The sequence below is a fragment of the Astatotilapia calliptera genome, chromosome 2 (assembly GCF_964374335.1).
Source record: "Astatotilapia calliptera chromosome 2, fAstCal68.1, whole genome shotgun sequence".
In the NCBI taxonomy this organism is placed as follows: domain Eukaryota; kingdom Metazoa; phylum Chordata; class Actinopteri; order Cichliformes; family Cichlidae; genus Astatotilapia; species Astatotilapia calliptera.
The window spans coordinates 36,673,458-36,700,544 of NC_137423.1; the positions used below are offsets into that span (position 1 = coordinate 36,673,458).

Genomic DNA, 27,087 nt, shown 5'->3' on the forward strand with positions numbered 1-27,087 from the left:
AAAGGTGAAACACTTATTTCCCTCCCCCCTTCTTTAGTGTGATGTCTGCCTGCTCACCATGCCACACTAACACGGAATGTTTCAGAGCTCTTCTCTCTTTAAACACTAAAGATCGGTCTCACCGCTCAGTACCACTTACCGACTTCAAGGTGATGCAAACGCCAAAGCGTTAACTCTACAAAGTACATAAGTTTCAGACAGAGACGCATGCTCTCGATAGAGAGCCGGGAAGAAAGTGTTAGTGGAGGAGGGGAGAGGTGACAGGCATGTGAGGAACACCTTCTGAAGTGTCAAAAGATGGGCTCAGCTGATGAAAGAGGATAGGAAAGAGGAAGGGAGTAAGAGAAGGAGGGGGAGAGCAGGAGACAGAACGAGCTGATGTCACATCTGAGGCAGCAGAGAGGCTTTCAAGTCAGGAGCACTGGCTGTAAATTCCATGCAGGAGCTTCTCTTGGTGAATTTTAAGGTTTATATGTGCACATTTTTGTGTATCCGTGTGTGTTTGATGAGAAGTACAAGATAAGTATATGCATGAATGTGTAACAGTTGTTACGCTTGTGTACTGAACACGAAAAATGCGAAGGAGGTGGATTGCACGTCTGCTTCCATGTGTGTAGCAATGTAAAACTACATGCATAGAAACAACCTGAAGGTTTGCACCAGGGGTATTAATTGCACATGTTGGACCTACTCATCAGTGCCTGAGAAGAGGAGGGGAGTGTAATGATTAACAGTAATATAAACATAAGACCACCTTTCCTGGAACCTGCAAGATCGATACGCTGGCCTCGGCTTGCATAGAAAATTGCTGAAGACCAATCAATCCCTCTTAAGTTTTGTGAATCCAGTTGGGTAGCTTAGCCTTGAGGAGACCAGACAGGGGCATCAATGTGGGCACAAGGGAGACCAGGGGAAGACAAAGCCTTGTCAATAGTGCTTCGTTTTCCATCAACTCTGTTCCTTAATCACCCTGGTCTCAATGTGCCTTTCTATCTGACAGGCCCACTCCCATTCCAATATATCCAACATGAACCAGCCCTAAACAAACATCTACCTGCCTCTTGCTCAGCTGCTCGAGAGAGCTACCCTCATCTATCTAAGCCAATAGCAAAGGTCTTCATTACAGAGTGTGCAGCGAGAGGGTTGAGGAAAGTTTGTCCTTATTGATGGCGGCTCCATTGTCTTTTCCTCATTTAAAAAAGGCACTCCTCTCAGTAATTACCTTCTCTGCCTCTCTTCTTCCTGGTCAGGTCACAGCTACTCCAAGTCCTTACAAAGACAATTAACTTAGTGGGGGGGGGGTCCCCTAGAGTGAATAATAAGAACCAATAAAGAAAGAAATATATTATCATAGAAACGCTGGAGTTAAAGTTATGAGTTGTACAAAGGCAGCTGTGGCTAAATACACGAAAGAGCATTATTCAACCCTCTCAGTTTGTTATTTTGGAGTTCTTTATATAGGATTTGAAAACATTTGCATTTCAGTGAACAGGGAAATAATAAAGAAGTAATCCAGAGATAATACAGCAAACAGAGTAACATAATGCAAGACAAACAATAAGTGTGGGACAGGAAGGAAAGTAAAACCGGTATTAAGCCAGATAAAAGTGCAGGCACACCTGAGCACTATTTAAGACAATTGTGGCAGAAGCCTCATCTTCATTGAGTTAATTAGCAGTACCCCACAGTCAGCATCTCAGGGTGTGGGTAGGAGGACCTGAGGGAGAGCAGACTGCCTTTGAGTCAATTGGAGTAAATGGCAGGCCTCCCTGATGAGCTCACATCAGCCCTTGGAGCCTCCTGCCGTCACGTCCCACTTGATGGTAATTATTTGGAAAGCAAGCACTCTGCAAATTCCATTATTTAGATTTGGGGGTTGGCTTACTAAATCTAACACAAATTACCATCTTGGCCACAAAATTCTGTGTCTCCACATGTTTTCAATTTATCAGGCTATTTAATAATGCTAATGTTGTAAATAAGCATAGCAATAGTTAAGTTACTCTGAATGCATCGGAGTACTAATTAAGACTTGATGCAGGATGCTGTTATTGTGCAAACCATATTTAGTAGGACTGTGTCTTAGGAATGCTGCAAAAATATATTGTAGAAGCTATTTTGGATATTTTTCACAAGCACTGAGTTCAAAATCTTTTTTCATTCTTTACAAAAGTACAGATTTTTACAGATAAAAAGATTGTGACGCCAACTGAGTTATAAAAGTGAGGCACAACAATGCAGTGGCAGGTAATAATGTCATTGCAATTTAAGTCTTTTGATTGGTGCCGTGTGTTAAGGTATTAAAGTAAACACTATCTTTGATTACTGTGGCTTTTCATTGGCATACTGTTATAACTGGAATGGTGTAGGTGTATTGATGCATGCTCAATCATCCAGGTAAGGAAACCCCAAAAAGCTGATTCTGTTCAATGTTGATACAGCATTTTCAGTGGAAGAAAGGTCTTGTTTTTGTTAATCCCACCCCAAAGATTGGGTCCCCCAGCACAAACAGAGCAATATAGTGTACGCAGTTACGTGCCATAAGGATTGCTGTGAATGATATATTGTTAAAACCAAATAACCTCTGGCTAAGCACAACAAAGAAGAGCTAGCTTGTCAGGCCAAGACTCCATAGTCTATTTACATAAACAGACCAGTAACCATCAGGCAGGAATGCTGGTTTGAGTCAAGGAGGCCATTTACATGAAAAGGGAACGACTATCCTGAACGAGAAAGGGGGCTACAAGGGTGTGATTGCTGCCATTCCCCAGTTCTCTGCAAATGGCAGTCATGGCCACTGATCGATGATCATAACAATTTGCATAGTAACGATCATGAAACTGAATTCACACCCCATTGTTGGGCAATAGTGCTAGTTTCAGTCATTATGCAAATATAGCGTTTATCAGGTTTGGAAAACATACAGTCAGCTGAGACTGAAGGAGTCACTTGGACGAGTGATGAAGTATCTCTTCCACTTTAATCAACTTCCTGGATCCTCCCCGGTTGTGTACTCACAAAAAACAACAACAAAAACCCCTACAGTTTAAATATTACACCTGTTTCTCCTAGCCTGTGTCTACTACTTTAAATGTAGGTCTTTTGCATAATTTTGTATTCCTTAGCCCAGCATTGTTTTTTGTGTTGCATTAAGCCGAAACCTATATGTTTCAATGATTATTTCACTGTTACAAACTTTGTACAGCCCAACATTAAAAAATTTGCAAATGCATCTTCACTCCAGCAGCTTAAAAAAGCAGCAGATCCCATGTGAAGTAGAATCAAGAATATTTTGACATTTTTTGTTGTTTGTTTACAGACCTTATCCTATTCTTTAAGCTTAGAATCAAACAGTAATTGTTGTCAACCTATCTGATTGCGCGCCATATGGCATGTCAAGCTGTCTAAACAAGTCAAAGATGGCAAGCACCTCACGTAGCACTTGCAGAGACCTTAGTTTCACCATCTGATTTGTTTAGATTCTATTAAAATTCTAACTGTCAAAACCATCCTCTACCCTCAAACTGTCACGGGGAAACAGTACTGAAGTTTAATACGTGGTGCTGTCTGACTGTGAATGACACAAGTCAACGTTGCCAAAGATCCAAAATCTGCTTCTCGTTCATGTTTGTGCAATCTTTAAACAACCAGGGACAAAGCTTGAGAACAAAAAAAATACCTGTTAGAAAATGTTTATTTGTTGCTATTTCAAATCATAGTAAGCACTTAAATCATGATCATGAGGGGCACGTATGCCTAAATGCAATACAAGCTTAAGACAAATGTCAACCCATACAGCAGTAACCATGTTCATGCTGTGTACATTTGGATAATCAGTATCAAAGTGCACTGTTTTTCAGTAATGATATTGCACCCTAATATGGCTGTGTGATATATGGACAGACAACCAAACAGAGTCCCAGGATGGAGCAGGGGAGGAAGCAGGGGATAAGGATATGGAGAAAAAAAGGAAACGAGTACAAAGCCCCTCAGGAATTGCAGCACACAGACACTTCTATTTATAGAGGCGGGACTAAAGCAGGAGAATGACAGGCATCTATGGTGTACCTGGAGCACCACTGCACTCACACAACACAAACAAACCCAAATATATGCATACGGAAACACTTTTGGAACAAATAAGTCTTCTTTTTTTGAAATTATTCCGGTGCATTTCCACTATTTTCCATCTTTCTTTCTCTGTGCCATATAACGCTTAATCATGGGTCAACATTAACATATCACAAATCTTACCTATATAAGGCAGGTCAAACTGTATATTCAAATCATAGTTGCAACTCTGGAAATGATAAATGGACTGGTTCTTATAGAGCGTTTTCCTGCTGTACTCGAGCACTCAAAATGTTTTATGCCTCTTTCACACATTCACATCCATTCATACAATCACTTTTTCTATGCTTTTGCTACCTAAGTGCTTTCCTTCTAACATTCATACACATTCACATGCTGATGAACACATCGGAGAGCAGCTTGGGGTTCAGTATCTTGCCCAAGGATACTTTGGCATGAAGAACGGAGCAGCCAGGCACTGAACCACCAACCTTCCAATTAGTAGATGAGCTACAGCAACACCTACTTGGAGAGATCGATCAATATGTTTTTTGTTTTTTAACTGCGTTACTTAATGCCACTTGGCAATAACTGCTACCTCAGCTAGCCTTCAGTATATGATTGGCTAATAGCTGTGACATGTAACTGTGAATTGCATGCAAAAATGTGACAATAGTCACAGAGTGATCATTTCTAAAACAGCAGATTTTTACAATAAATGGATGGATGGTGTCTGAAATATCAGTTCCAGTAACCAGCCAGGCAGATAATCAGCCAACCCCATGAATTTGGCTCAAGATTAATGAATTTCTCATCTTTTTCTTCGCATTAAATTACGTGACTCATGAACTGGACAAGATAATTGCTCATCAGTAGCCTCAGGAAAGTTTTTAATTTGTCATCAATACCCTAAAATATCAAAGACAATGCTGCTCCTAGCTTTACTTAGCTTCATCTAGCTGTGCTTTATATTTGTATACAAATAAGTAGAATGGTACAAGGTGGCTTTAAGGCTTACGTTCAATAAAAATATTTATTAAAAAGGTTGTTATATAGTCCCATACTGTAAATGAAAGGTAAGGATAGGAGTAATGCACAAGAAGGCCTCTGAGGCATGTAGGGCCTAAAAATCATCCTCTCCAGCAAGCACCACAGCTTAAACAGACTGGGAACAAACACAGAAGCAAGGAAAGACAGAGATAGAGAGGTGTTGGTGTCTGTTGGGCTGGGTGTCTAATTTGATGAGTAATACTCAATCTTTATCTGTTACAAAAACTCTAGCACTAGATGGGCGGGTGGAATCAGATATGCAACATCTGATATGCACCCTGCCTGAGCTGATTATATTTGTTTTTAGTATTTTAACTATCTTAGCTAATCTAGGAGCCAACAACCAGAAGCTCAACATTAGCAGCCTTTGGCCCTTTTTCTGTATTGTACTGTTGATGTTATGGCTAGAGTATTTTCACTCTGCTTCTACTCGTGATTCTTGAGATCATTAATATGCAAACAAAAGAGAAAAAATAAAGTTCTGATATACAATATTCTTATTGATTTGAGTGATAATATATACTGGATTTGTTTCTGAGCAGTTTAAAGGCAGATGTCTTTAGACCTAATCTGCTAATAACTCACTTGAAAATTAACAGACGGTCACAAGCTCATCATATTATTTTAAGTAAAATTCTAATACATTTACCTGATTAAGAAATTTGGTGTCGAAGGCTAAAACTGCATAACATGAAAATGTACATGTAAATCAAACTTAATTGCGCTTAATATTAATGTAACTTTCAACCAGTGCTTGTAGTCATTTACTGTACAATATCATATTACAAATTATGCCCATATCATGCATTTCTTTTTAAATATTTTTATTGATTATTCATCCATGTAGAACAGAAACCATAGCAGCGGCCAAAAACTTTCCCAATCCCACCTGCCACTTATTTGAATGAGAAGTCCATCCATTCATTAATCGTCTATGTCATTAATCACTCTCTTTCACCAAGTCTAAAAAGGCAGAGATGAAGTTAGTCAATAACAAGGGACGTTTCATGTAAGTGTACAGTGTGGCCTATTCAACAAGACTGAGATATATATATATTAGTGCTAAACAATGTAGAATTTAGCAAGGGAAACGAGAGATGTGCTGAAAAAGAGACAGGATGAGAATCCTTTTATTCCTCTCACTGTCTGTTGCTTTACACAGTACTGAAAAAATATGTCACTGACACAATAGTTAATTTTTTAAAAATTGAAATTAAATGAGCCTATTAATCTTTATTCTGTGAACTAAAGACTCCTGTAGGTATTCATCTACTCAAACCATTTTTATGTGGCTCTCAGAACTACAGGTGCTTTTCTAGGACTTATGTTGCTTGACACTCGTGCACAAAAGCAGCATGTGATGATATACCAGTTTGAGGATGCCAGTGAGGACGGTGTTAGTTAAGAGGCTTAGCCACACAGGCAGATCCACCTAGCTGGGCCCTGCTGACTGCCCCTGGGCCAGCCACATGCCCTCATTATCCTCCTGACACCCTCCTCTCATCCTCCTCCAGCAGTGGGGCTAATCCACACTAAAGGGGTAGGGCGTAAACCTGGCAGAGGCGTTTCCACTACAACTATGCACCTGTTCTGCACACCAATACATTGTGTTGTTTTAGTCATTAAAAAACAAAACCGATGTGTCAAAAGTGTCAAAACCAACTTACTGGAAAGTCTGCAGGTGCTAAAAATCCCCAGACTGCTGATCATATTTGGTCACTGAAAGTCGCACAAATCCTATCATACATAGTGAGACAGGTCTTATCTTCAAATATTGTTCAGTATTCCTATTCAAGCATAATTTGCTTTCTTCTTGAATTTCAATATTCAGTAATGTTCATGCAGCCATTGTGGAATTATAACAAATTCCAAACTAGGCTCATATAAAACCAACAAAAACATTTAATTAACTTAAGCTTTAATATTTTATTTCCTCATCCATTAATGCAACATAAAGAATAGGGTATGGGTGGAGGTATGGTGGGGCTGCAACAGATTATTATTTTGCATGGCTTGTAGTTCCAGTCCCATAATGGCCAGCAAGTCTTCTGTGCTTTAGGGAACTTATATGCTTTTTCATGTGAAAATGAAGCTCGAGGCTACTCCACAGTGTATCAATCAGTGTGACTGAGGTTTGAAGATGCATGAAACAAACTGGTGGGCTGGGGAATCGTGTATGCCTGTGTGCATGTGTGCGTGAGTGTGTGTGCGTGTGTCTGTGTGGGGGGAGGGTGGTTGGAGTGGAGGGGGTTTGCATCACATTTTTTCACAGTCTGGGGTCAGCAGAAATGCAGTATAATTCTCTTGCCGAGTTGCCATGCATGAAGCTCTTGTCAACAGACCTAGACCATCTGTCCTGCTATTTACCACATCCTTGTTTTTCCATAAGCGAAAACTCCACTTCATGTTTTCAGTGAGGAGCTGCATTTATGTATAAGATAAGAGAGAAACTGCTCATTAAGAAGCATACTTCAAATAACTAGAAAACTTTTCATGTCATAGACTTAACTTTCCCACTTTTTACTTAAGTTAATTAAGTAAACTGCATTCTTGTCAAAGGGGGAATAGGGTACCAGAAACAATTATTAAAAAGCACTTTTAGTTAGGAGACTTCTGTCTTAAAAACTCTTAAGACTTTCTGTCTGGGCAACAGACAGTTAGATGCATTTGAAATCTCCATCTCCCTCGCAAAGCCCTTTGAGATCTTAGCATAAAAATGTTTGTGCCCTGTTCAACTGTCAGAGAGAAGTCAGAGAGCGATGGAGATGAAGAGAGTTGAGAATGAAAGAGGAATTCGAGTGATTAAACTAGTGCACACAAAAGATTCATGCTAACCATGCATAGCGAATGGCTCTCACACCTAAAGTGAGGGCATCGTCTTTAATCAGAGGGTAATTTATTGACTCCCATTTAGAAAACCATAATACTAGTGATCAAGGCCTTCAACCGTAAAATGCAATAAACTAGGGAAGTGTTTTGTGAACAAAGGCAAATAGCAAGGCCCCACACATCATTATGTTCCTTTCATATCCCATTAGATTAGTCCCAAATGCATTTTTAGGTTAAGAAAGTCATGCCATATGCAGCCAGAATCAAGGGTAAGAACGCCAAATTATCATTACTTCAGTTCACTGTATGAATTCTCAACATCCATTTTCCACTCAACCTGTTCCCACCAGAGGTGAAATGAACCATTGCAACCAAGGACTGAAATGTTCAGGAAAAAAGAAACAAAGGTTGAATTTGTGAATATCATGTTACATATATATCTGACAAGGCAAGGCGGTGTAGCGTTAACCCTCTTCAAGCCAATATTTCAGCTCCTGCCCATCATTTTCCAAAAAAAGAGTTTTATACATTGGTGAGGTAGTTTTTACAAGAAAACAGACCAAGTGGGAATCTATACAGGACTTTTTTTTTAATATGAAAACATTTTAATTGCGTTAATGCCATTTCTACTTTACCTAACGCAGAAAACTTTCAAGCTCTCAATGACTCAAAAAGCTGGCCCTTATTCCAACAGCATGTACAAGTTATTTCTCTCTCAATGGAGGCGCAAATTCTTGTCCATCGGGGAGAACAAAGCCATGTAATTGGTTGCTTCCCCACTTGAGCCCCAGATAGCACAATGTTAATAACAAACTGATGAGAAATTCATTAGGGCTCCAAATAAAAACAATCTCTCCTGGATAAGAGACGAGTACGTTATAATTAAACCGATGCCTCGTCGTTTTCATTAGGCCGTGGAGCCTGAAAACTTGAAGACTGAACCACTGAGATAGATGCAATTAAGCGCGATTGTTTTACTACACATTTGAGCCTAAAGTATAAAACAGAGGCACCATGTTAATACAACAGATTCTCGTGGAGCGGGAAAAAGAGACCTACAAGTTATATTGGAAATTAGCTGACCACAGAGGCACATTCTAGCAGATCTACCCCACAGTCTGAGGGAAGTGGGCAAGTCAGGATTAGTTACACAGCGAGGACGTAGAGTGTAATTAGGAACTTTCTTCCAATCACTTTGCCTGAATACTCCTTCCTCATCTTTACACCAGATTACCTAGTCACTCCACCTTTCCAGCTGTCGTCCTCTTTATTCCAGCTCTGCACTGCCATTCCTCTCTAACATCCTCCGGTGGCTTCACAGAATTCTGAGATGGCCAGCTTCCATGCCAGCTTCCAGGCCAGCAGAAAGGGAAACAAAGGGATCAGACACACAGATTTCTGTGTGCTTCTGTGCTGTGTGCTTGTTGTGGCAGGGGAGGGAATCACTTGCTTTTTAGCTGTCAGCGATGCCCGGCACAAACCTGCCTGGCCATAAAAATACTCAAGACCAAAAGTGTAAGATCAGGACTCAAATGTTCCCAGTTTTCTTATTAAAGCACCAGCAATACATCCTCAAAAAACAAAGACAAACCAGCAAATCAAACAGATATGTGCATATATACTTACAACACTCAAAGAGACACAAACATGGACCAAATGAAAGCCTTGGGTGTAGCATAACACGGACAAGCCCATTCAGTATCACTGGTGACTGGATACTGTTGTCAGTGTGAAAGTACACAAAAGCAAATATCCTTGCTTCAGAAAACCTTGGTTTCACAGGCAAGATGACTGATTGCCTTCAATGTCTCAAACTGAAACATAATATGAAGCAAACAGAAACGTGAAACTTAAACCTTGTCTGTGAAGGTTCTCAATCATCCAGGTCATCGTAGTCAAAGGAGCTTGCAAAGAAAAGCGTCTGGACTTCTTTAAGTTACTTGAAGACGTTTCACCTCTCATCCGAGAAGCTTCTTCAGTTCTTCACTTCTTCAAACTTAAACCTTGTCCATTTTATTGGTAAAGAAAAGCCATTAATAAAATGACACAAGGGCAATTCATAGAAAGCTGAGTGTTTACAGCAAAAACTTGCCTCCTTACAAACAACATGTGCCACTAGCCATTTCTGCTACATTCTTGCATTTGCCATTTCATGTACAAGTTACAGAAGACTGGTGAAAATGGCCATAATGCACTGTCAGCTGAACATATGGATGGATGGAGTTATTGTTGTTTGACCTCAGGGAAGAAGGAGGGACATGCGGGTCACATTAATGTGGACCAATAATCTCTCCCTGAGTCATTAGGATGATCAATGCCATTCTAATGAGATAACATCTGGAACAAAGGACCCTAATAGCAGACAGCTGCTGGGCAAAGTGAGGTAATTAGGAGAACATTCAGTGATGCTAACTAATGCTGCAGTCATTGTGCCCAGGTTTTGTACCCCACCCTGTTAACATCCAAAAAACAACATGTTGAATATTTCATATCTTCTCTAATAACTAATCACTGCAGAATAATATCAGTGTTAATAAATGAGAGGAAAACTGTGGGAAATGGGAATTAGAAATACCTCAAAATCTTGCCTTGACATGAATGCTTATCGAGCGGCAATAAATTGGTCAATTATGGAGAAAATCTGTTTTGAGGTAACCTTTCAGCTTATTAAATAAGCTATAAATCAATTTCTAGAGCAGAATGAGTGGCTGGCTTTTAATGAGTGGACGTGTCTAATCTTTTTTCTTTGCTTAGTTCTCTCAGACTGTGTGCATGTATAGAGAGGAAAATACTACATGGTGACCTGGTGTAAAGTTAGACTAAATAACAGTATTTTGTATTGTTCACCACAACTTCAAAGTATAACTTGAAGTAGCACACTGATAATTCAAGTGACTGAATGTAAGTTGCTCAATTAGAGGACAACATTTTTAAAAAAGAGAACAAAAAGTATCCACCTCCAAACACTGGCTAAGCAGGAGCCAATTAGTCTTATGCATAGAAAGAGGAATAATGGAGACTGGCCTCAAAGAGAAACCTTATTATTAGTCCATGTAACGTGTCCGTACACACCGTTGGCGATCACGAATAAATATAATTACTATGAACAAAGAAAACTGTGTAGTCTAACATAGGGTGAAATGATACTCCAATGTTGGGCTCCAAAGCACTAATTACATAAAATAAAATAAAAATCTTGTAATACATGAATGTCTATGTACAGATATACATGCATATATTGAATGTGCATGTATATTCCACACTATGTGATGTTGCTGGATATTCAAATGCTAGAAAGCTTCCACTGCACCCTGCTGATAAAACTGTACTGCACCAAAATTTGATTTGTACCAATACTTTGGGAATGACAGTGTTTTAATAGGAGTTGTATATCCTGAGTTGCTTGTGATAGTGACGCTGTGTGTGTGTGTGTGTGTTGCTTCCAGTCCCTGCTACTACAGTGGGAATGCCACTGCTGCAACTTTCATAGCAACTAAACAATGAACATTGCCACAAATAATGTCGCCGTGTTCTTCCTGACTGTTGAGCGCACAGCTAACTTGGAAAATGACAGAAATGTGGACCAGTTTAAAGGATTCAAAGGTTAACATATGTGGCACATAACACAGCATCCTGCTGATTATCTCAAATACAATTATGATTTAGTTGGTGACAAACGTTTTTTTTCTCCATTAGGAATTTTTAACGAAATTAGGAACAATGAAAGCCTTTTTATTTATCTTTATCACTTTATGTGCATTAACAGTGTGGCAAACAACGCAGACTGGGCATGGTAACTTAATCTCAAGAACACAAGTTTTAAATGTTAAAAAAAATATTATTTTGTATTGGAAATGGTAATTTTGCGATATCAACTGGTAATATCTAGTTGTAAATATAAAGGTAACTATTAATCTAAGCCTAAACTCTGAAATTGAGATTACTGTATAGTAAACAGCACTGTAATCTTAATCTAATTTACAATAGTTCAGTTATCAATGTTCTGGTGCTAATTCACTGCTAAAAACTACAGCTATAAGAACTAGGGCTGGGCCATATCATACCGTTCACGGTAATACCGGTGTAATGTTGGGCAACGATGGGAAAATGAAATATCGCGATAGAATATGGGTAAAACGCGCATACGCAGTGCCTTTGTTTACATACGCACATGGCGGCGATGCAGAATGAGAAGGGCGAAAGCAGATCGTTGAATGAAACAGATGAACCAGAACTGGTTTGTAAAAATGCTGCAGCTTCAGTGGTGTGGAACTGGTTTAGCTTTCGTCCGTCAGATACACAACAAAGCACTATTTTTGGTAGCGCATGCTAGCGGGCCGTCGTTATTACCGTGTTGTTTGGAAAATACGGCGCACTTAAAATCAATCTTTTGATTTTTCTGAAAGTCGACAGAGCCCCTTATAATCCCGTGTGCCTTATGTATGAACTCTGGTTGTGTTTACTGACCTGGAAACGATTTTATGTGCACGGCGCTCGAAAATCTGTCAAATGTTTCAGTACGACTTTGCTAAGCTACGAAGCCGCACCGCTTGATGGATTGTCGGAGCATTACGGCTATCGTAGGCGGAGCCTCGCGGAGTGATACGTACTGTGCTTCAACATAATGTTACCGTATTGTGTGTGTATAACCTCTTTTTAAGTTTTGTGGCTATTATACATGGTTGTGCTGAGGATATTTTGGCCAATTAACACTGGAAATGCCTTTTGGTTAAACTGTCAGCGAGGAATTTGCATTTGCACTGTTAGTTTAGTTTTCAGTTTTCAGTTTATTTGTCATATGCAAGTTAGCACAGGGTCAACATTGCAATGAAATGTGTTTGACGAGCAGCAGTTCACGCAGCAGCATGATACAGTAGAAGAAAATATAATAAAAAAAATAGAAAAATAGTAAGGAGCAAAAATTAGAGAGACGTGGTAAAAGAGAAAAGATGACTAAATATATATGTATCTATAAATATAAATATATGTACACTAGTGATTAAATAAGAAAATCTTGACAAGAAATATGACGGGAGGGCAGATGGGATATTGCACAGGAATGAGCAGCAGAAAATTACAGTATTACACTTTTAAATATAAATACATTTATAAATACATACATGTTACATTTTTATATAACTTTAATGCACATATAAAAACAGCTGCTTGTTTAAGTGAAAATACATTGATGGGTTTTTTTTGCACTAATAAAGTTGAGGAGTTGTAAAGTATTTTGTCTGGTGTCAATTATATCGTCAGTTATATCGTTATCGCAAATTTTCAAATGTATATCATGATAAATATTTTTGGTCATATCGCCCTGCTCTAATAAGAACATAAATGACCATTTTAATAACCCTGTCATATATAAGATTCAAACTTACCTGAGCATATTTTCTTGTTCTGCAGTCATATTAGATGGCAGTTCTTTTTAAGTTCCATGTTTAGCCTTTTACTATTTTTGCCATCATATCATTTAAATAATAAAAAACTGTTAAATGTAATAAACCTCCCCAAAGAAGAAAAAATATGCAGTGAGTGAAAGGCTAAGTATTATTTATTCAGTTTTTTCCTCTCCTAATTCAAACACTTCATTGGCTTGTATAATTTTCAAATAATTAAAGAAAATGTAATTCAACTAAATAAATAAAAAAATGAATCTTCTTTGCACTCATTCCTTTACTTCTGCTTCAAATGTAAACTCGTCCTGTATATGGAGCACATACTGTATGCAGCAGAAAGTTACATTAATATGGATAGTTAGGGAAATATGAAGAAACACCATCATGGCTTGAGTGCAGTCAACACTGCAACAACACTATTCCTCTGAGAGCACGACAGCAGTGGTGAAAAAGCTCCCAACTAACAGTAATTGGTTTTAAAATAATAGAATTCATTACAGTTACGGCGCTTGTTCAGAAATGCAAACAGGAGAAGAAAAAACATTCACTAGAGACTTGGGCTGAACTGCTTCGCTAAAAACCATGGGGAGATGAAAGGCATAATTCAAATGACAATTTTAGAACCTTTAGTTCATTTATATCAGAAGCTCAGAAGATGTTGCTGGGATAATAACATCATGATTTTTTCTGTTCTTTTGTTCTAGTTGCAGGGCTTGGAAGAACTTTTTCCCTCTCAATTTCATTCTTTTGTGGTGGCAAATGTCTCCTCCTCACACAGAGACATGTGAGGTGACACACAAACAATCTAGCAAACAACACCCGTCGCCAGCAGAGACAGCCATCTGAAAGCTAACATGGGAAATCTTGACAGGGAAGAAGAAAAGCACCTCACACATGACACTGAATTTGCTGCTTGTCTTATTAAATGACTGTGTAATTATACACATCAGGGGTCTGCATTGTAAGGTCCTATGTTTTTATTACATCCAGCTGCAGACTTTGTTTGACTCAAGGCCTGCATCTCAGGTATGACGAAAGCATTCACCCAATCAGCTTTGAAAGAAAGATCATTTTTCTCAAGACCACTCAGGATATAAAGAGACAGGTCAGCCATCTCAGCATGATTGGATGCCACCTCATGCTGCGTCTATAGCCAACATCAAGGACATCACTATTACAAACGCTATACATCTGCCATCAAATCAGCCTCAGGCCAATATCGAGTAATTGGCTCCATTCTAAGGAAGAGCTTGATACATCCTGTCTACCAACTGATATAGTCAAACATATATGTGAATAAATACATTTTTTGCTCCATTTACTTATATTTATTTGGCACAATACCTGTGAGAAAAAACAAGATCACCATATGGCTGTGCATTAAAAATGGATGCCTTATGTTAGCGAGGGCACCTGAGATGAATGATAATATGGGGAAAAAAATGATGAGTTGAAGAGCAAAGCTGTTTCTTTAGCTGCGCTCGATCAACAATCTTTATCCTGAAAAACAACCTCTCCTGTAACTGAAAGTCACGCCTGACCAAGACCATGCTCCAGCAGAACACATGTTGCCACGAATGTGTCTTTTCAAGAGCACTGGTTGTCAATAAGCAAATATGGCTCACATGGAAAGATATGGTCAGAAGGTTTGATGTTCGTATCTCTGAGGAAAAGCAACTGCATAGAATACACAAAAAGAGGGAGACATTGATATGGTGTCAGTGTACAGGCATAAAGCATAAAGGGATGTATACAGACAACCAGGAGGAAGGACAGAGACATCGATGGTGTTGTTCCGTAAACATAGCTGACGTCTCATTGTTAAGAGACTAAATCTGTTTTTAGCGTTGGACTGATCATTCGTAGCATATGGGAAGTCAATAGAATGGGTCTTGTTAATGGCAGGCAAGGGAACACATAATTCCTTACAGGCCCAGATTATGCAAGTGAAAAATCAAAAGGAAAAAAAAAACGAGTGTACCCAATAGAGTTTGGCGCTCTTCCACCATGTAAGAGGCAGTCTCACTTTTGTATTAGGTTGAAGGAAAAATAACAATAAATGAATAAATGAATCAAGCCTCCTTTCCATCTCTAGAGTTGTAAGGGAAAGTTGTTCTTTAGAGAAGACAGACCTGCCTGAGTCCTATTGAGCCATTTCACATGTATTCTTCCTTTTAAAGATCAGATGTCTAACAAATGGCATTAGTGGCACACATAGCCGTGTGTTGCATGGGCGGCAAGAAACCCATTAGGTCAATTCCATAGCAACAATGTGGCTTTTGAGCCCCTGTGGTGCAACAATGTATTGGTCGATTCAATGGGTACCCACTGCCACCAAGTGCTAGCCTTCAGTACTGCATTAGTGGCTGGAGAACTGCAGCTGTTGCCATGTCTATCTGAGCAGAGACAGACCACGATCGTCCACGATGAGCTACTGTACTTGACTAAGATCCAATGTTATCAACACTGTTGTGAGGCACCCAAAACCCAATCTCAATACTAATATTTGTCTTCAATACATAAAGTTAGGCTGTGCACAATTAAAGCACACAAAGATGTCCCCGTGCAATTCACAAAAAACTGTGACCAGTTTGGCATTTTAACACAAGCAGAGAGCAGCCAGCATGCATGAATGCGAGGTGCTGCCAACTCACTCAGGATAAGACTCGCATTCTCTGGGACAGCTGAACTACGCTTTACCAACCAAGCCTAAAGTACATCATGGCAACCTGAGTGTTTCTATCTAGTGCATGACCAGTAGGGCTGCTCAAATACTGCAAGAATCATAATCCAAATTATGCCGGTGAACAATGAGATCACAATTACTTGACACGATTATTCACTGACTTTTTTTTTCTTTTTTTTTCATCATGCATTTTACAGTTGTTAAAATTCTGTTGTTGCTAGTGTTCCTTGTGGACCACCCTAAAATCAAAGGTTAATAACTGAATAGATTTTAGCTTTTTTCTTCATTTAAAGACCAGAATGCTCTGTATTTAACACAAAACAGGAGCTTTGTGGCAAAAGAGAATGGAGCGCAATTATTGTTTTATCTCAATTATCTCATTTTCATAATTGTTTGAAGCAAAAAAAAAAATGTAATGGGATTAATTGCACAGTCCTAATTACTAGTTAATGTATTCTCATTTGTTCATTCATTTATTCTTCCATCCATTTACTAACTAGTGAGCGGCAAGCCAACTAGCCACATGATGCCAATAAACAGCGAAAAAGTGATATAGCTTGAAGGTTTCCAGTTTAAAACTATGACCCATCTCTCCAGAGCACCCTTCAAAAAGAAACTGCAAGCCAGACAATAACACAGCAAGTGATCTGGCCTTGATCATGTCACCAATCATTACGGCAGAGAGCTGTCTAGGGAATCAGGGGAAACCTGGCTGTTGATGAGGCGATTATATGGCTTTACTCTTGTGCGTCCAAGTATGACAGCGCTATGAAAGCATTGCGGCTGATAGGCAGAGACTATACCTTGTTAGCACGCTGTTGTGCTGAGTGGACTAGTTGACTGAGCAGTAGGGCACTCCCACAAGTCCTGGTGGGCTTACTGCAAGAATAGTGAGGGATTATAAAAAAGGCCGTCAATGTGACTCTCACCAAACCCAACATCTGCAACAACTTTGTCAATTTGTCAACAGCTACCTTTTCTTCCTACCTGTCCTTCAACTACCAAGGTACAAAACAGAGATATTACAGATCAGCGGGGTCAATGCACTTCTTACATTGGAATGCAAGTGAGTGTGAAGTCTGCATTTGGAATGACTACAAATGCACAAAAAGAGAGCCTGGCAAGGTTATGAACAGGAGTGCTTTCTCACATCGCCCAATGCAAGCATTCTCCATGCAAATCTTGACATATTCAGACAGAGCCCACATTTCACAGAGATCACATCTAGAAAAAGAAGCCGACCGCATCAACCAAAGCAAATAACTTACTAAATATACACAGATGTAGAGGGTATCGAAGAGCTAAAGAAGCAAATAAAGAAATCGGGAGTGACTGGAGAAGCAAGCAACCATAAAACATGGGGATACACAGAATTTCACAGCTGTGTGAACAGTTAAAGCAGATGCGATGGGATGTGATGGTGGATGCATACAGAGAGCTGGGTTGTAAAAATATGCTATAAAGTTTATGGAGCCTAATGCGGCCCTGCAGGAGCCTCCTGCCGAGCTGAGCATGCCGACAGTGCTGTTGAGTGTTTGACAGAGCTGTGGGAGAGAGATGTACAACTGAGAGCATAGCCCGTATTCACAAGCTCCATCACTAGTGTGGGATGTGCATACAGTACATAAAATTCACAGATATGCAATCAACAGAACTAAGAATCCTATTTTTTCCTCCCCGCCCTTCTCTAAAATAGCCAGTCTCTCCTGTGCAATATCTAAATCGTCGCTGTAATATGCAAGTGTGCTGAAAATTCATGGAGAAAAACAGTGCTTCTTACTACCAGCACAGAAACACGTTCATGTGGACACACCAACACAAATACAGGGAGACTATAAAGCACTGCCATAGTCACTGTTCAATTCAATATCAGCATACTGTGACCACTTCAGCCTTTCATGTTCCCTTCAAAATAACGAGATTCAGCTCGCCTCTTCTGATTGAAGAGGAATGATTGTTTCTTCCTTTGAAAAGACATATGTTGTATAGAAAAGATGTGTGAGGGGAGAAATAAGGAAGGAGAGAAGCTTGCAGAAAAGGCAGAAAAAACCCATAAAAACTCAAGCACAAAAAATAAAAAGAGGACAAATGCTGATGGAAAGTAACCTCTTTTTCTCATCCCCCGTGGGAGCTGTTGTTGACTTAATCCTTCCCACACAACCCAGCCTCTGTCACAGCTAAAACCTTGCTTCTTCCACAGCCAGCAAAGGTCAATCCAACCATAAATGCCTGAAGACAAGTCATTCGGCAAAAAAACAACATTAGCTGGTAGGAAAAGTTCAACATGACATGACAACTGTGATAGCTATTACATATTTACAATGTTATTAAGTTATCCATAAAAGTATTTCTAAAGTACCGTGTTGAACCCTCATATCTTCCTAGAAGAGCCTCAGTGTGCCATGATGCTCATTCTGTGAGTTTTTCCTCAAAAAATGTTCTCCTACTTGGTGTTCGAAAGCACTCTCTGACATAAAAGTCCATCTGTCTCCCACAGGTGTTAATTTAGGTTGAGATTTGGTGACTACAAAGGCTGTAGCATGTGATTAATTTTTATACTCATCAAACCATTCAGTGACCTCTGATCGCCATTGGCTGGAGGCATTCTGGAGAGGACCATTCCCATCAGAATTGTAAAGTTTTATCATTAGACAAAGGTGATTGCTCAGAAAAGCTTTGTATCGATTTGCAGTGACCCTTCTGTCTGAGGGGACGAATGGACCCAAACCATACCACTAAAATGTCTAGAGCAGCATGAACGAGCCACTGTTGTAAGGCATTGTGGCAAATGTAGCATGTTCTGCCTAATAACTGCCAAGGGTATAATAGTAACCGGACTGTTTTTACAAAACAAGAAAAAACTGATAATGAGTAAGATGAAGACAATAATGAGCTTATAAATGAACAAATCTGACATTAAAAGGTGGTTAGTCTACCAAACCTGGATACGCTACAAAGCTACGACATAACAAATGAACTGGTAAACAAAGAAGCACAATTCTCATGGACAAAAAAAAACATTTGAACAATGACAAGAGAGCCCTTTATGCCTCCACAACAAGTCAAGAAAGGATGTACATGTTTCCTTGTCAATGATCAAAAGAGGACTTCACCACCATAACATCACAGGATTCACCACACAAAATGCTTTCAAACACAAAAAAATATCAAAAACACACAAAAAGAGACTGATACAGTTTTAGATCTGGTTGTAGATCTAAGGACGAATGAAAAAGATATCGACCTGAATCAAAAGGATGGAAAGAGGAACGTTTGTAGATGCAAATGATACAATCGATGAGTTCACAAAGGAAGAAAGGCACATGCCTATAAAAGTGTTTATGACAAAAGGGTTCCCTTTGACCTGCAAATGGAGCAGAAAGGAGGAACCTGGATTTGTCAGGTTGATGTCCAGGTTATTCAGAGAGATTCAATTCCAGTGTGGGCTCGTTTCCCTCAACTGCATTAGTACAGCTTGACTTTGTAGGTGTGACGGGGTTTTCCTACATAAAGAATGCTTCTCTCCATCATCTCAAACTCGTGGGCCATAGTCAAATGCAGAAATTATGCACAGAACAGTAAGGCATGACTAGTTATCCAGATATTTACATCTGAGCCCCAAATGATAACCATTGGGTTTTCAAACTGTAGTCTACATGTTAGCGCCCTAACACATCCCAGTGAAGGATTCTGGGAATAGAATTTTCCTCTAATTTGAGTCATTAAAGCAACAAATGTTCAGTATTTATTAACAATGATAGCAAAGCATATTTAAAGATATCCTATGTGAAAGTATTTTGTCAAATAAATATTTCCTAATCGCACTCTCAGGCAACTTTTTATGTCAATCAGAAGAACTCTAAAATTTGCTTTCAGCCAATCAAAGAAACATCTTATTGAAACGGTCCCCTCCAGAGCATGTTTCCTTGATCTTAATTTAAAATAGAATCTATGTTGAACACTGGCTCAGGGCATGGGAGGCACACGCTATTGATTAATTTTTCATTCCTGTTCTTTTAAAGAACCAAGGACATGTGCCACATCAAATCTGCTCAACCCTCAGCACCCAGTTTAATAGCTTGCTTGAAACAAAAAGTCTTTTGAGGTATGTGGTTTTAAAAGGTAAGCAGGGAGGGAGGGTGCCTTGATTTCCTTTCAGGCTCACCATATTTCTTTTACTTTTTCCTTTTTTTAGGGTCCTTCACAAGCACTCCTGGCACTGTGAACGAACACTTGATTGGAGTTAAAGAGGAGCCAGATGTCTGCCTCATATCCTTGCAACTCTCTTTCTATGTCCCTTGTTTCCCATCTGGATGCTTTGCGATTCTCTATCCTAACGATAACTATTTGCTAACAGATTGTCCAAAAATCCTTGGCACTAACACAGAAGATTAGGAGCACAGGTAATTCACCTGAGATACATATAATATCAACCAATAAAACAAAAGAAATGTATATCAACATCCTTCATTTCAGTGCTAAAGGGTAAGTGCATTTCTCTTGCCTTTCTCTCTAAAAAAAGAAATTTAGGGGTTTTGACTGCTGATCATAAAAAGTTATGTCCAAATTTTGCATATTGACTGAATGCTCTGAATGTGAATTTTTACCTAAGGTATTGATTAACTTTTAACAGTAACTAATAAATTAGTGAGGAAAAATGCATCTTTAGAAAATAATGATTTAAAAAATACATCAATAAAATACCTCAGGTGGATTGCAAATGAAACTATCTCAAAAATGAGGAAAATATCAAGGTTTAGTGCTTTTGCAATGCTGTGCGTGATAGACACACAAACATCTTTTCATTTAAATGTTGAATATACAGCCACATTTGAACAGATTAATGAAAACGACCTTGTAGTTGAACTAAGTTATACTCCATGACATTAGGATGTGAGATTTTTCTAATGTATTCCTATCCTCCTATAGCATACACAATCACATAACTGCATACATCCGCACAACTCTGCACACAAGAAAATAAAGTTGATGTTAAAGACATCTTTAGCTACACTGAAATTAAAATGCCAACATTCCAATGCAGCAGAAAAAAGAAGACAGTTTATGAAGTTCATCAGCTATAGTGAAGCCGATACAGCCTCTTCTGACTTTTTTTCTCAGGTTGTCTGATGCATTTTAGGATCTCTGGTCCAACCCACACACTGAAAACACACACAACCACACCAGCCATCACCACCTGACATCTCAGAACTGACCACGATGTTACCATGGAAATAAGCAGTCATCTGTCCAGTCATACAGATATTGATCACCTCCCTGTGGTCTAGAGATTGCAGTTTCTTTTTTTCTTTTGCCTGCATCACACAACCTCTCACAATCAAAGGCTTTCACGTTAACACTGCAGTAGACATTGATGTATTGTTACAATGTGGTCCTTGACTTGTGACGTAAATCAGGCCAAGTTTTACAAAGCCTGACGTTATAAAGCCATTGTAGTGGGTACAGGGAACTGCAGCGCACTGCGTAAAACATGCAGTTACTTATATGTATATGTTATATACAATGAATCTTAACATCAAGGGTAAAGACCACAAACTTGATGACACAGGGGCAGAATAGGGGCATTAATAGTGAATCCACACATTAAGAGCATATGCGGCTTTGCAATGTTGTACAGTTTAACAATGGTCAAAGTGGATTACAGGTAATTCCCACAGTCTCTGTATTCCTAACTCATTCTCCATGAGGAGAGTGCCAGGGAGGTTTCATGCCTTAGACAGAGAAGTTACAGTTGTATTTTCCCTGCAGACAATCCTAACCAACACTTCCCTTACAGCACATAAGAGAGCACTCTGTCCAACCGACACACGCAGACAGCATGAAAATGGGAATCTGCCAGCAAAGCAGGGAGTTGTACTGTAGGCCATCATCGGCTAAATGCTCTCCATCTGCACCCCACTAGCTTTCAGTTGGGCTTTCAAGAATGACAGTTTATACCTGCCTGTATGTTAGCCATATCTATGGGCTACTGGTAGAGGGATGGCACAGAGGTTACAAATGCATCAGTATTAGGGCTGCCACAATTATTTTGATAGTCGACTAGTCACCGATTATTTTTGCGATTAGTCGACAAATCAGATCATCATCCATTGGACGTAAAACGTACAGCTTATTGCACCAGCATGCATCCGCTAACTAGCATTAGCTTACAGCTTTAAGTGTTTAAGGTATGTGCTAACTAAAAATAAAGACAAGATGATAGTTTATTAAACTTTTAATGAATTTTGCAGATTGTCTCAGTGGAGTTTAATAAACTCAGGCGTCTGCTCCTTGCCATCTAAAATATAACAGGTAGTGAAGGGAGTCTGGTGTTTTACACCGGCTCCAGTGAGCCTTCAACCCTCCAGCTATCGAGCGGGTGGGTAACAGACGACTCCGAAAACGTTGGGGCACTTTTAAAAATATGTGATGTCTTGATAAACCGAGCAGATATTTGAAGTTTATACAGCTATATTCGCCGAGAAAATATGTTAAAAGTTTATTTTGTGACCCAGAAAGAGTAATATTAAAACTAAGTAGCTGCCGCCATTGTTGGAAACTGGAATAGGCTGAGCCGAGCTATGAATTCTGGGATAGGTTGGGCCACGAAGGATACATCCGACTCATCCTTCAAATTCGGGGAAAAGGAGGACACATTTGGAGGAATCTTTGAATCTGGAAAGCCTTCATCGCGTCGCTGTAACGTAATCGGCCTATAAATGCGGCCTCCGAAGGATGCAGCCCGTAAATTTGGACACAGCTACAATACTGGAGACTGCTTCTTCTTCTTGGTTTAACGGCAGCTGGCATCTTTGTACATGCAGTGCTGCCACCTTCTGTTTCAGTCCGTTATTACACTCTTAAATCATACTATTTATTCCTGCGTCTTTCAGGATCTTACAAAGCCTCAAACGACACGTCGACTATTAAATTTGTCGTCGACGATTTTGATAGTCGACATAATCGTGACTAGTCGACTAATCGTGGCAGCCCTAATCAGTATGCTCTTGAGTTGGAAGCAATGCATTTGATAGGGTGCCTGCATGGTTTGCAGAACTTCTTAATTTAGGTCTCACAATTCAAACTTGTATGATTTTGTCATATTATGCCTAGTGAAAACAAATCGTCCATTGCCGCTGATTGAAAGCTACTCAGTCCAGGTCAATAGGGGCAGAGCTGAAAAACCAGTTCTTCCAACGGAAATAACCAAGCACAAAAGAACAGTTTGACAAAGAAGGAGAAAACTCAATCGATACAAATGGTTCTGTTAAATGCCTTGCAGAGCGAGGTTTGTCTGAGCTCATGAGCAGAGCAGAGGCCAGGTCACACAGTGCTACTTTACTTTGTCTGTGGGTTTCTGTTAAGCTTTACAGTCCTCCTAATCCTCACAAAGCTCTCAAAAGGTAATAAGCCACAGTTTAAAGTGACAATTCAACACTTGCCAAACTATGAACCAGTAGATGTTAAAAAAAAAAACACAAAATAATTTCTTCTTTACAAAAGAGGGATGCCATTTCGTAGGTGAAAATAAGTAATCTGTATATTATAATGTGAACAAATAAATGTGTATTGCCAATACTGTGGGAAATTCCAATAGTATACTTCAAGTAAACTACCTGAAGTAAAATGAAGAAGAAGAATAAGCATTTGTAAGGAACCAGTCGTGTTCCTGTCACATGGGGAGCTGTTGACAGCAAATTTTGATAAACAACCATAAATTTTTCCACTATCCTAATATGGTCGAATATTTCTGCTTTAGGCAGAAAAATATTGCAGTGCACTGTGGGTCAGTGTGTGTCTGTGTACAGTATTTATGAGTGTGTGCAAAGTCCTTTTAAGTGTTATACTGTATATTTTTAATGTGGATCCAAAGTGTGGTACATGTGCACCTAAGAAAGATCCTCCGTTTGATCTCAAAAAGAAACGCGAATCCCTTTGGGGTTGTGTCAGGAAGAACATCTGTCAAATTAAACATGTTCAATTGAATTTTATTTATGTAGCGCCAAATAACAGCAAGGCGACGTGTAGAGCTACCCCCTGTGGTGGGGGGTAGTCAGAGAAGCTTTACTGTATATTCTCTATGTGCATTGTATCTCACAGACAAAATGTGTGTGAATGTGAGAGTGAATGAATAGTGGTATTGTAAAGCGCTTCGAGGGGTCCCGAAAAGCGCTATATAAATGCGATCCATTATTATTATTATTATCATTAAAATGATTTTGATAAACAGATTAGATTGAAGATTATGAGAACTTGTGTAAAAGCTATCCTTCTTTGTGGATATTAAAGTATTGAAATGCTAATAGAAGTTACACTGCAATCAATTTCAAAGAGAAACAGCAAAAACCAACAAAAGGTGTCCTGACTCACTTTCAGGCTGTATAATTTCAAGATTTCTCATTTTAAAGTGCTAAAAATTTGCATGCAGGAAAAGTGTTGACAGTTTATAGCCTTTTCAAATTAAAGCCCATTAGTAATATCACAGGTGAAAATGAAAAGAAAATGAAATGACCCTCACTTGCACAGTTCAGAATGCGCTCCTCAACATCCTTCCAAAACGAGATAAAATGATGTGTAATGTGTATTTGTGAGCTTAGGGAGTGAATAAAGACAGATACACAGAAGTACGAAGATTCACAAGCTAAATAAATAATGGGCTACTTACCGCAACTTTGCTCCCAGTTATCTGCATGCAGCGATCAGCGGAGGAGGTTAATGTGCAAAAAGACACAAACAGCACAATCATTAGTAAGGCCAGAGAATTCTCTCCATTACACGTTGAAGCATTAGCGTAACTTATGGGACATCACAAAAATTCTTCACACAATTAAAGCACACACTATACACTTACAATTGAAAAAAGCCAACAAGAGAACATTCAAAACTGTCGTCACATGCTGAAGATAATGTCTGCGTTTGGCAGCTGCAGTGTTACCAATTATTTTGAATATGAATATTTGCTCGGCATATGAAAACACGCCGAAGTAAAAGTTGCGGCAACAAAAGCGGAAGTCATGTTTAGTCATGCCATCTTCCACACAAGGTATTAATTAAATGATTAAGGGGATAAAATATGATTGCCCTTGTGACTGCCTGATTGAATGAGTGGTACAGAACAGAACAGTGGCTAGTGTGGGCAAAGAGGCTCTGTGGACTGAAATCAATCTGCTGCCATTAACGTTGGGCTTCAGGTGTCAAATTTGCGTGGCGGAGCTACCTTGAACCCATGCCGTCAGCACGATTCTTGAAGTTTAACCTTGTTATTTGTCAATAGTGGCAGGTAACGGAAGTGATTTTCATTACTGCAACTGTGGGGCTTGTTTCACAGTAGGAGTGTGTCTGTCAGCAGAGTAAATGTATTCTAATCTGTGGTTGAGCTCTTCTTTCTCTGCCGTATGCTTCTGAAGAAATGCATTTTGATTGCAGGAAGTTACAGGACACACTAGGGTACCCCGTCTCTCTAGTATGCAGAGAGGGGAAGTACAAAACCTACCTTTTTGTTTCATTTACTGTCACGCACAAACTCTCTAGATGTGTGGCCATATGATGCTTGATTCCCCTCTCCATCACTCCATCACATAAAGCGTCTTCTACACGTCATCACCTGATCGCAGAAATACTACTTGTATTCACACTCTAACTACATTTTCCTTGCTTTCCTGCGAATGCAGCATATCACTATTTAAGACGGTGCATTACCTGAATCCTGCAGATTAGACTCCTTGAAATGAGTCACATTGATGTAACTCAGAGCTCAGATATTTTGCGTGGATATTGATGCCAACCAGATCAAATACGTATTTTTAATATTATTTCATAGCAGCTTGACCAAAATAGCAGACACTATCTTTAGTGTGTTCAGATAATAGTCAGAGAGGAGCTTAAGGGGGAACGGCACAGTTTCACTAACGAGTTTTTGGTTTGGGTGCAATGTAACACCTTTTTCTGAAACAAGGACAAGTTTTCTCATTTTACTACCTTTTGAGTTCTGATGCTTAGCAGGAGAAGTCAATAGGCACACGTATAAAGTCAATAGGTGCAAGTATACAGATTTTTTTATTCAGAACAAATACAATTATGTCTACTCTTTTTTTTCTTTTTTCCAAATAATTACGTAAACACTTATCAGGCTAACAATAAAGTGCTTGAATGACCTCAGCAAATCCAGGTCCCACTCAGAGAAGAAGGTGGCACATTGGTTGCATCAAACAAACCAATATTTGAATAAAACTTCGTTAATTACACTAGAACGTCCCCCTGTTAAGACCCTGCCATAACACCTTTGCTGGATGAGATAGAGCAAGTCTGGAATTATACACTGAAATATTCACTGCTGGTAGTCAAAACTAAATCTCAGAGAAATTCTAATAGTATCAATTGTTTAGATTAGTTTGGCACATATGTAAAGGGAAGAAAGCACAGGAAAATAAGATGAGAAAGAAGTGCAGCTGTTCATGCAAAGCTGATGGACAATGATGTCAGTAGACACACTCGTGCAAGAGCAGCGTTGGATTCCACTGAAACACAGCTCATATTCAAATGAACAGGGTTAATGTGGAATTCTCCTGTGAAAAGACATCCCGTTTGTGTTGGGGGTAATTTGCTAGACCCCTGCTGAGGCACCCTGGTATACTATGGGAAGTGTTCTCAAACTTTCCTGGCAACAGACCAGGAGAGAGGTGGCAATTCACAGGAGAGAGAAGAAGAAAAGCTTTAACTTCCCTTTGAAAGACATATTTTACAAGAGAAAACAAAGTAAGAATTAGTCTTTTCCCATTTTATGTCATTTTCGAGCCAAACAGCAGTTGGATGTGGTATGTCAGTAAGCATGAAAGGTGAATATACTGTACATACAAGAAAGGAGCACCCCGTGAGAGAAACCTGAAGCACTTAAAGCTATTGAACTCCAGGAATACTGCCTATTCCTGAACACTAAGGCACATGTTCAATTGAGCAAGTCTGCAGAGACAGACAAGAAAAGGGTTACACAATACAAGGGGGATATTTCTTGTTCTGCCACCATTTACTGATTTAAACTTCTAGTTCCAA

The 27,087-nt window shown here is 39.3% G+C and overlaps 1 protein-coding gene across 10 annotated transcripts in view; it reads right to left on the reverse strand.

Annotated features, from left to right (window-relative positions):
* Positions 1-27,087, reverse strand: part of diaph2 (diaphanous-related formin 2) — a 370,107-nt gene that overhangs the window by 314,591 nt on the left and 28,429 nt on the right. For 8 of the 10 annotated variants that reach the window (XM_080308483.1, XM_080308474.1, XM_080308459.1 and 5 more), the window contains one exon: positions 24,704-24,724. The exons of the other annotated variants lie outside the window; for them this stretch is intronic. In XM_080308483.1, coding sequence (XP_080164609.1) covers positions 24,704-24,724 — 21 coding nt within the window. The remainder of the gene's footprint in view (positions 1-24,703; positions 24,725-27,087) is intronic. 10 annotated transcript variants of the gene reach the window in all.